Below are 11,720 nucleotides of genomic sequence, written 5' to 3'. Positions count from 1 at the left end.
TCAAATGTGTTAAAATCTTTGAACAAATGCTTTTCAATAACCAAAAGGTCTTTCAATGTCACCGGAATCAAATGTGGAAATTTCTGCTTTCAATAAACAATAGGTCCTCAGTCATGTTATTTTTTTAGTAGCATGCTTGAGAAATAAGTATTCAAACTTGCAGATATTGACTTTATGAACTGACAGTGTCTTCTGTATCAACTGTTAAACAGTTGAGCCATTCAGGCCCTTTGAACCTCTATTGTATATATATTCTTAGTCTGATAACCATTTTTAAAGGCCCAATGGGGCCTCTTGTATATCTTCAAGGCAATTGAAGACTGAAGTAGTAGACGCCCACTTATTGACAGTTTTTCAGGTCAGATAGCTATATAACTGTGATGGAATAATGTACCTGTCATCACTTAAATGTTTTTCACGATATTTCTACAGATGAAGCTGATTCGTGCTTGTGATATTGGATATCCTTTATAAAGGAGGTGTAGTAAAGAAAGATGACACTTGTGCCAATACAGCATTGTCACAGCACAGCTTCACTGTGGTTACTGCTCTACTTCGAAGGAAGCAGCTAAGAATGAAATCAGAGGTAAGTCTTTGTTACATATTACTATGTGTCATAATAGGAATGAGCAAGCAAATGCCACTATGAATGGCAGAACAAAAAATGTATTTATGAACATTACTCAATAAAAAGAATTTTCAAAAATGTTTTATTGAAAATTTAAATAGCACATGTATTTTAGCACATTAAGGCTCAATATATTCCAGTCATTCTGTCAAAAGTTGGACGTTTTATGAAATTATTAAAATCCGTCAACATGCAATATAATAATAGTGTTGAATCTGATATAAAATCAATAGAATCTATTTAGAAAAAAAAATGGTTTCAGCAGTCTGCATGTATAAGTAACAATGTAATTACTGGTACATTAACTCCATAACATTATCATATCAGCTCAGCTGTGTGTCACATCTGCTACCACTTGTAAATGATGTAACATGCTCAGTGATTAAAGGGACTGAAGTTGTTGAGTAGTTAAGGTGTCTGGCCGTCTTTATCACTAGCCCTCCACCTCTGGATCGCGGGTTCAAGGCCTACTTGGGGGGAGTCGCCAGGTACTAACCGCAGGTCGGTTATTTTTTCTCTTAGGAACTTTCCTCCATCACCCAAACCTGATATGTCCTTAAATGACCCTGACTGTTCATAGGATGTAAAGCAACAATGAATTAAAGCATTCAGTGATTTAAGAAAAAGCTCTTCTGTGTTAATTATTGGCCAGAGATGGCCAGGTTATTCTTTCAAGGCAGTTATTCGAGGCAATAGGTGTTTAGGTATGTTATGTTTTATTCACCTGCATATTCACTCGGAACCAGTGTTAGATAATCTGTCACAGGTAAAAATCACTCAACTGTGAATTAAATTTGTTTGTGTGGGGTAGCGGGAAGGGAGAAGGATAGTGCTAAGTATGTTGGTGAGATATTATTATTTTTGTTGACTCTGCCTTGTACTACACCACCGAGCATGTGACTTACCTATATATGGTATCTAGTCCATCAATTATTAGGGCCCCGCATCGCGATGCGGGTGCCCTATAGTAATCACCTTGTCCGTCTGTCCGTCTGTCTGTCTGTCCGTCTGTCTGTCTGTCTGTCCGTCTGTCTGTCTGTCTGTCTGTCTGTCTGTCTGTCTGTCTGTCTGTCTGTCTGTCTGTCTGTCTGTCTGTCTGTCTGTCTGTCTGTCTGTCCGTTTCGCTTTCCGCACGATATCTTGAGAAGGAATGATGAGATTTTGATGAAACTTGCTTATGATACTTGGTACATAAGTCCCTCGCTCAAGTTCGATGTTCGCCAAATTCCGCGCATATTTAATGAGGCTGCTGCAATCTGATTGGCTGAATGTTTTACATGTCTGTCGGTTTCGCTTTCCGCGCGATATCTTGAGAAGGAATGATGGGATTTCGATGAAACTTGCTTATGATACTTGGTACATAAGTCCCTTACTCAAGTTCGATGTTTGCCGAATTCCGCGCATATTTAATGAGGCTGCTGCAATCTGATTGGCTGAATGTTTTACATGTCTGTCGGTTTCGCTTTCCGCGCGATATCTTGAGAAGGAATGATGAGATTTCGATGAAACTTGCTTATGATACTTGGTACATAAGTCCCTCGCTCAAGTTCGATGTTCGCCAAATTCCACGCATATTTAATGAGGCTGCTGCAATCTGATTGGCTGAATGTTTTACATGTCTGTCGGTTTTGCTTTCCGCGCGATATCTTGAGAAGGAATGATGGGATTTCGATGAAACATGCTTATGATACTTGGTACATAAGTCCCTTGCTCAAGTTCGATGTTCGCCAAATTCCGCGCATATTTAATGAGGCTGCTGCAATCTGATTGGCTGAATGTTTTACATGTCTGTCGGTTTCGCTTTCCACGCGATATCTTGAGAAGGAATGATGGGATTTCGATGAAACTTGCTTATGATACTTGGTACATAAGTCCCTCACTCAAGTTCGATGTTTGCCGAATTCCGCGCATATTTAATGAGGCTGCTGCAATCTGATTGGCTGAATGTTTTACATGTCTGTCGGTTTCGCTTTCTGCGCGATATCTTGAGAAGGAATGATGAGATTTCGATGAAACTTGCTTATGATACTTGGTACATAAGTCCCTCGCTCAAGTTCGATGTTCGCCAAATTCCGCGCATATTTAATGAGGCTGCTGCAATCTGATTGGCTGAATGTTTTACATGTCTGTCGGTTTCGCTTTCCGCGCGATATCTTGAGAAGGAATGATGGGATTTCGATGAAACATGCTTATGATACTTGGTACATAAGTCCCTTGCTCAAGTTCGATGTTCGCCAAATTCCGCGCATATTTAATGAGGCTGCTGCAATCTGATTGGCTGAATGTTTTACATGTCTGTCGGTTTCGCTTTCCACGCGATATCTTGATAAGGAATGATGGGATTTCGATGAAACTTGCTTATGATACTTGGTACATAAGTCCCTCACTCAAGTTCGATGTTTGCCGAATTCCGCGCATATTTAATGAGGCTGCTGCAATCTGATTGGCTGAATGTTTTACAGAGAATATCTTCTGAAGGAATGATTTGGGATTTCTTTAAAACTTGCTTTGTGATACTTGGTACATAAGCCCCTCATTCAAGTTCAATGTTCACCCTGTCCGTCTGTCTGTCCGTCCGTCCGTTTCCCTGTCCGTCGATCCATATATCTGTCCATCTGTCCATTTTCATTGGATTTTGATGAAAGTTGCTTTCAATACTTGACACCTGTCCATATATTTCTTAATATTAAGAAACTCAATCATAAGGGGTAGGTATTATGCGGGGCCCTTCCTCGACATTGGTCTAGTTTCAAGGTAAAGTCCAGTTGTTTTTCACACAATTTGGACATGTTCTATCATTTCATGTGGATTAAAATGTTGTCACAAATATAGCTGCCATATCCTCTTCTATGTCTAGTAAGCACAACAGCCGTGTTAAACAACAATTTTTTGTTTAGTGGACTGAAAGAAAGAAGTAAAACATCAGTCTAATGAAATGTTACGGAGGGGAAATCTCTAACAATTTACTTGGGAGGGAATATCTATACTGAAGTGCAAAAATCTACACCAGATTTTGTCACACCTGCTTACAGAATCTAATTTTTTAGAAAACCAATTACCAATTATGATATCAAAACAATTTTAAAGAATAATTTCATTGCATATGCATTTCTTCCACTAATTCCAATTTATTTGTATATAATATAAAGGAAAGAGAGTCCAATAAAACCCTCGTCAGGGCTCTTGCTACGTCTTGGGTTCTCCTTTCAGGAAGTCTGTCAGCCACCTTCTGGATAAGACAGACCACCTTTACAGACTTTTACCTGAGAACTTTGGCTTCTGTTTCTGATGACCTTTTTTCTGTTGTTCCTTTGCTTGTGCCACAGTCAGAGGCTAATCCCTTGTCAGTAGTAAGCATCCCATCCCATGTTGTCTGTCCACAGGCAAATATTCCCCTTGGGTGTTATTTTGGCCCTTCTAAATTGCCCTGTAATTGGTTTTGCACTGGAATGTGTGAGTGTCCTCCACCGTAATACAAACTCGTATTATAATAAAGATATAGTAGTTATTACTGAAATAAATACTACTTACCATACCTTTACTGAGTCCCTCCCTCAACTTGCCTCCCCTTTCCTCTCTATGACAGGCAGGTAAGAGGGGCTCCCTACAAGGGGTTTTATTGGGTTCTCTTATGCATCTATATTATATACAAATGAATTGGATTTAGTGGAAGATATACATTCTAAAGTTATGACAAGCATTGCATCATGAAAATTGGTTTTACAAGAAAAACCTCAAGATTCTTATCTCTACAAGTACTTTTTCTTTTTCATATCCATAATTATCTCCCTTTTCTAAAATGACTAATAGACAATTGAACCATTACATCATTATCATGTAGGCAACCATATAGGCTTACTGAGGTAGCAAAACAAATATTATTTTTATTCTGTATTTGTAAAAGACACTGAATTTTAATTTCTTAATATCTATATATTTGAAAGTAAGGATTATTATTGCTGTCTTTGCAGAGCATTTTTTAAATTTCAAAAGTTAGAGCTGAAACAAAGGAAAAAAGTTTGCAACTTTTACAAACCAAAAGATCAGACAATGGTTGGCACCAAGATCCCTCTTGGATCTTTTATTCAAGAAAATCATTTTGGTTGGAGCAAAATTCAAATATGGGACATGGATAGCCTGTTTATTGTAAAGAGGTCATGAATTTGTTCAAAAATATTACATTGGCATTTAGAAGTTTTATATAACTGATAAACCTTATTTAAAACCATTATTTAAATTTTTTATACAAGCATGTACATGTTACTCTGATATTTTATAGGTTATACTGAACACTTGTGCTCGTCGTCTCCACAAAAAAGCTAGCAGTAAGGAAACAACCTGTAGCAATGGAAAAGGACCCACCTGTCTCACAGACAATGATGGTCACAGCTTGCTCAACATCGAAAACATACATGACAACAGTTCTATACTTAATGGCAAAACACCTGATAAACAATGTGTTAATGGTAAGTTTTCTTAAGTGTCAGTTATTAGCTCCTCTGTCCCAAAGGGCCGTAAAAGCTTTTGCTTTGGCCCAGCATCTGTTGTCCATTTGTCCAACCAGTGTCAGCTTTTCCATTTAAATGCCTTCTTCTTAATAACCAACACACAAAATGTTGTGGTATTTGTCTGGCGGAATGTTATAATGTTGGGATGAAGCCCCACAAAGAATGCAGATAGAAATGACCTTGACCTGTATTCAAAGTAACCGGGGTCAGATTTGATAAAACCTTAGAAAAACTTTAATCTGATTAACCAAAACGCAAATAGGAATGGTGTTTAGCTGATGTATTCCTAGCCTGGCAAAGTTTGGGGGAAAAGTGACCTTGACCCATATTCAAAGGGATCTATTTTGTTTAAACCTTTAAATGACTGTATTTGATTAACTGGCAAAATGATGCTAACTGATATAATTTCAAAGAATTCTTTTGTGAACCAAAATTGTAAATTATATGGTCCCCAATGGCCTAGGGGGACAGAGAGGCAAGTCCAAAAAGGGGTCTTAGGTACCAAATTGATATATATACATATTGTTCTGGGCTGACCTCCAGCAGCTGATGGGCACCAGTTCCAAAAATGGTCAAATTGACTGAAATTTTGAAAATTCTCTCAATACCCAGATTGATAAAATCTATTAAATACTCTTCATCTCTTCATGGAGGGAAGAGTTTGTATAGCAAAAAGGAGTTTTTAAGTGTAATTTCTTTTGAAATGTGGACAGAAGCCTTAGCGTTGGATGGCACCTTATGTCATGCACAGTTTACCTTTGTATTAGAAATACACTGTAGTGCATGTTATGTTACTTTATCAACAAGATTATTTCCATAATATGTTACAAGAAAAATGACAGTATTTATCTCTGGGGACCAAAAAGGCATGGGCCTCTGGTTTAATACAAAATTTATTCTTTTTGAATATATATTTCATCATTAAAGAAATGCTCTGATGTTTTTATTTCTGCAGGCAAACTTATGATGGATGAAGAAGGAGGGGAACGGCTAATGTTGCCATCACCAGAGGGCAGTACTAGTAATTTACTAGAACAGACCAGCAACATGGATTCTCCAAGCCATTCACCACCACTTTGCTCCAGCAACAGACTTGGTGCTTTTAACAACAATGGTAGCTCAGAGAGCTTATGTTCCTCAATGCCACCATTGTGTCTTTCACAGGCACTTCCCACAAGTCCACAGGGAATTGACTCTTTGTCATTTCCCTGTGATAGCAAAAACCCTGTTGCTTTACCTGTAGCTCTTTATGCCAATTTTAGTTCAATTCAACAAGATGTCCAAGAGTTTATACGGCCGAGTATTATAGCCACGGTTGGCTCTGTTGGTTTGAATTTGTCAACATCTAGTCTCATGGACACAACAGTTGCCTCCCCTGGCCTGGGCTCTCCTCTTTCTTTAGGTCATCCAAGTCTGGATCTTCATGGAGATGGAGGTGTACAGGTATAATTTTCGAATGACAGAAATAATCCTATTATGTTGTGACACAATTTTTATAAACCCACCTGACTCAAGGGCCAAGTGTAAGCTTATGCAGTGGCTGGAGGCTCATCTTCTGTTCATTGTCAGGCATAGACTTTACCATTTAGACAACTTCTTCTCAGTAACCAACAAACCAAATATCATGGTATTTGGCAGATAGGTTGCTTGGATGAAGCCTGACAAAGTCTGGGAAGAAAAATGCCCTTTGACCTATATTCAAGGTCAAAGGGGTCAAATTTGTTTAAACCTTTATCTAATTTCTTCTGACAAACCAAAATGTACAGAAACATCGTATTTGGCTGATAGGTTCCAAGGATGAAAACCAACAAAGTTTGTAAAGAAATGACCTTGACCAACATTGTCTTCTTTGTAAGGTGAAGAGTAGATGAGCAATGTATTTACAGCCTACTTAGCCACTGTCATATATAGGTCTTTATAGTTAGATGACCATTAAGGCTCATGGGCCTCTTCAAGTCCCTCCGACTAAATAATAGGTGCAGAACGTCAGATTTGTTTAAACCTTTAACTGATTTCTTCTGACAAACGAAAATGTACAGAAACATGGTATTTGGCTGATAGGTTCCTAGGATAAAAAGCCCAACAAAGTTTGGGAAAACCTTAACTCATATTTAAGGTCACATGGTTAAGACCTTAATACCAATTTTGTCAAACCATAAGATTCAGAGAGGTCTGGTATTTGACTGACAAGTTCCTAGGATGAAGCCCAAGAATCTTTGGAGTAAAAAAGTTTTACATTTACCTGTAATCCAGGTAATAACTGTCTTTTTTTTTAGAGTGGAAGATTAGAAGCTGTTAGTGTTAGTAAGAAACTGGTTAAAATTGATCGTATGTACCCACTTGAATTATGATAATGTGTGTTATTGTTTTTATGACAAAAAACAATTTTGTTTTTGAAGAAAAATTAAATACTTGTGAGCGATGAAGGCCCATTTGACCTATTATATTGATATTTCAAATATTTTATTCACGAAGAAAACATGTAGCAACATGTAGTCAGTTGGAGGTAGTTAAATTGGTATAGCTGAGCTTGTTTAGAATTATTGTATCTACAAAAATAAACAAATTGGAATTGTTAAGGGAAAATCTAGATTAAAACTTGATAGCTATATAGGCATATCTGTATCGATTGCCATTGGTGATAATTGATGTCATTCTAATACAGAATATTTACAGTATGTGTCAATCTTATCCTTGGATATTAATCAATTGAAGCCTCAGTATACCTTTAATTTGGCAAATTTATGTGATTCAGATAATTTCTTAGAAAACTTCCGCTGGATAATTATGAATAGATGATTTTAAAATATCTGAAGTTGAGTGGTATCTATTACAAAAACTAGAAATGGAACCCTCAAACTTATACTCAATTTTTTTAATATGTTCAGTGTAACCTGCATGTTATTTTTCAATATGTTACAGTCCGGTCATTTGGTCAACAACTAAATCTAAACTGACACAAAAGGAAATACATTTAAAATTGTTTGATACATAATAAATATCTTTGTTTGATAATTTATTTTTCTGTTTTATTTCAGTCAAGCTCTCAGTTATCGCCGAACTCCGACTCATCACCGTCTTTTATAAAAATATTTGCAAGCGAAAAAGAGGCAGTAGGAATAGAGTTTTATGGATGCCGTTGGGTCGGCTGTGATAGAAAATTCATTCTATTGGACGATTTAGTAAACCATGTTAATGACTCGCACGTCAAGGTGGAACGTCCGGATATTGACTACCAGTGTAAATGGGATGGCTGTCCACGGAAAGGCAAAGGCTTCAATGCTAGGTGAGTTCTCAAAAGCATGTAAAGTGGAAATTTCTCTTCATATTAAGGAAATGATATACAAGGTGCTTGTTTAAAAAATTAAAAATCATTATAACTGCATGTACTAGACAGATTCCATTTAGGGTCAACAATTAAAACAGCTTCAAAGTAAATTTCTTCCATTCATTTGGTATTTTTTTACCCGTTTCATCCTTAAGTGGATCTGCATGACCTTCTGTAGGAATGATTGGATTTTGATAAAATTTGGTCAAAAGTATCATTGGTTGAAGGGGTATCAGTTCTGTATAAACGCTTGGTCTCTTCTCCCCGAGGCAGAAGTGGCCCAACGAGAGCAATATCTTTCTTCTACTATTAGGGATATCAGGATTCTGTCCCAATTTAATCTAAAGCATCCTTTAGTAAAGGGAATGAGTTTTGTAGAAATGGCGGTTGTTTGTCTAATCAGATGGGACCCAATCCAATAGGACAAATTGAGCAAAATCTTTCTCTTCAGTATGAATGTCATGATTTTTGTCCCAATTGGTCTGAAGCATCCATTAGTGAAGGGCTATCAATTTTGTATAAATGGCGGATCTCAGTCCCCAGGGCCCGGAAGGGTTGGCCGTATAGAGGAAATAGAACAAATTCTTTTAAATCATTTTTCTTGTCTGAGTTTCATTAGGTCTGGACCCCCTCGGGCGGGAATGACGGAACCCAAGAGGGGATTTAGATATCAATATTTCAATTGCTTTCTATTTACTTTAGATGAAGCAGTTTCTTTGACGAAACCAGGTACAGACTATATGGGCTTCTTGTTACTGTAAAGAATAAAGATGGTTCTTGTCTTTACCTGTGTTTTAGGTACAAGATGTTGATTCATATTCGTACCCACACAAACGAGAAACCTCACAAGTGTAGCATCTGTGGAAAGTGTTTCTCACGACTAGAAAATCTCAAAATACACAACAGGTCTCATACAGGTAAGAACATGGAGAGTCAACATTAAAGAGAGTTGACCCTTTCAAAATGAAGCACTTGAAACATTGACATATGATTATGCCACCATATGAATATGATATTCTGAAAATCTACACATTCCACTGCATTGTTAAATTTTTGATAAAAATTGCCAAAAACCTGATATTTCTTCAACTGAACTGCTGACAAAAATAACTTCATATTTATCAACTGTGAACCCTCCATTTGTTTGAGGAAAAATGTAGAATGTTACTTCACCACAGTAGTATTCAGCTGTCTACTTTTTAAGACCAACCACCTGTTTCAAATCCTAGAAAAAGCTTTCAAAATTCATTCAATGATCCATATGAGATACTTGTGAACTGTATATGGTAACATTTTCAACTAAACATGGATATAAGGCAATATAGTTTCAGACCTACCATCTTTCTTTATTGTAGTGCAGTTTCGTGTTATTTAATCCTTTCACCTATCAATAAAGACCATTTGTAACTCAGTCTTATGACTTCAATGTTTCAGGTGAGAAGCCATATGCTTGTCCTTTTGAAGGATGTAACAAGGCATATTCAAACTCAAGTGACAGATTCAAACATGTGCGGACTCACCAGGAGGAAAAACCTTATATATGTAAAATGCCAGGATGTAACAAACGATACACAGACCCGAGTTCTCTCCGTAAGCATGTACGAACTCATGGACACTATTATCGTGAAAATGAAAAACAGATTGCCAAAAATAACAAATCGTTGTACTTATCAAACATTCCTACCCCCGTATCCCCATCTCTCACCACAAGCTCCCCTCACGGATCAATACACTCCCCTCCTGTGAATAGATTTCTACCCTTGTCTCCAGGTAGTATCCTTCCTCCCTCACCGATGCCATCACAGCTCATGTCAGTACACAACATTATGCATGTATCAAGCTTCACATCGAATCCTCTCTTATCGTCTACAATGTTATCAACACCTGTCACAACGACACAAACGACGTCCACTCAAACAGATCGTATCCTCAGTTCCCTCTCTCCCACTTCACCAATTAAACTTGATCTCAGCACAGACAAGAGCTCTGATGACCAGGATGAGAAGTGTCAAGATGGTCCTTTGGACTTAACCACGAACACTTCTTCAGAAACAGACACAGACATTGAAGTTGGGGATAGAGAGGTTTCAAATTTTTCAACAAGTAAATGGGATTTAATACATTCCTGACTACAATGTGATCAAAATCTTTAATATTTTTTATGTACAATATTAAAATTTTTGTCTGATGAAATCATTTTCCCTTTAAAAGTTAAAATCATGCAAAGTTATATTTAAAAGAAAACAGTATTGGATGAGTGTTACTTAGAGAATGTTTCAGTAAGAATAATGGCAGTTTAGTTTTTATATTGGAAATCTTAATATGTTTCATTTTGTTTATTAAAGAAAGTTAGAATTTTGTCATGAAAAGTTATTTTTGATAGGATTTTATGGGGTTTTGTAGATACATTGATAAGTCCTGTTGGTTACTCCAGATTTAACTGACAGTATGCCAATGTGAAATTGAGATGAAGGTAAACCTCCTATAAGATCATTTCCTACCACAGAATTACCTGATAGATGTTAATTCTTATTAAGTAAAAGACACCATCGTTTAAGTTAGATTTGATCATTTACACTTCAGTTTTAGTATTATGAATATGTAAATTATTTTTGTGGAAGAAAAGTATGTAATTCTGCAATTAATTTTATAGACTTTTAGCTAAAAACAATTTCATCTGAAAACAAAACTAAGAATTGACATTAAAGACAAAACTCAAAATGGAAAACTAATATGGCTGCTATCATACAACTTATCATTGGTGCTATCCAGGTGTAACAAATCTAATAAGGGAAGTAACTCAGTACCGTTTAAAAAATTTGTTTTGGTTGCTTCAGCTTCCATGTATAGCCAAAGGAAAGATGACCATTCACTTAACTGGATTCTTTTTCACAGGTGTTACAGGTGCATTACTCTTTATAAACCTCAGTTTGATTATTTTTCATATGGTTGTCTCCCTTTGAATAAACATTGACATATTCTAATATGAATATGCCTGCATTATAACTACATGTATGAAGCTATTAAAATGTCGTAGAGATGCTTGAATTTTTAAGAATATGAATCTTTCACGTGCTGCATGCATTGCACTGATAAAGCAAGGTCACTGTGACCTCATTAAATCAAAGGTGAAATGAGTGCAAACATTTCTAGTCTTTCATTTTCACACAAAAAATTCCTCTCATTTAAAACTATAAAACAGTAATTTTCAGAAAAAAAGCCCATACAAAGACAAATTACAATAAAAAGATATTGC

At 36.6% G+C, this 11,720-nt stretch overlaps 1 protein-coding gene across 1 annotated transcript; it reads left to right on the top strand.

Moving 5' to 3' along the window:
• The first annotated feature begins 552 nt into the window (after positions 1-552).
• Positions 553-10,593, top strand: LOC132543980 (zinc finger protein GLIS2-like). The gene is made up of 6 exons (XM_060207541.1): positions 553-586; positions 4,908-5,094; positions 6,092-6,579; positions 8,175-8,422; positions 9,263-9,381; positions 9,899-10,593. The coding sequence occupies exons 1-6, from the start codon at positions 575-577 to the stop codon at positions 10,591-10,593; spliced, it is 1,749 nt and encodes a 582-aa protein (XP_060063524.1). The 5' UTR covers positions 553-574.
• Positions 10,594-11,720: the final 1,127 nt, after the last annotated feature.

The sequence above is a fragment of the Ylistrum balloti genome, unplaced genomic scaffold (genome assembly GCF_031769215.1).
Source record: "Ylistrum balloti isolate Yb309-2 unplaced genomic scaffold, AGI_CSIRO_Ybal_v1 Utg369586, whole genome shotgun sequence".
In the NCBI taxonomy this organism is placed as follows: domain Eukaryota; kingdom Metazoa; phylum Mollusca; class Bivalvia; order Pectinida; family Pectinidae; genus Ylistrum; species Ylistrum balloti.
This window is presented reverse-complemented; position numbering and strand designations above follow the sequence as displayed.

Bases quoted from the DNA above. Each gene is read 5' to 3' on its own strand.
- LOC132543980 (XM_060207541.1), top strand. The intron at 6,580-8,174 runs GTATAATTTTCG...GTTTTATTTCAG, and splicing joins ATGGAGATGGAGGTGTACAG to TCAAGCTCTCAGTTATCGCC. The intron at 8,423-9,262 runs GTGAGTTCTCAA...CCTGTGTTTTAG, and splicing joins GGCAAAGGCTTCAATGCTAG to GTACAAGATGTTGATTCATA.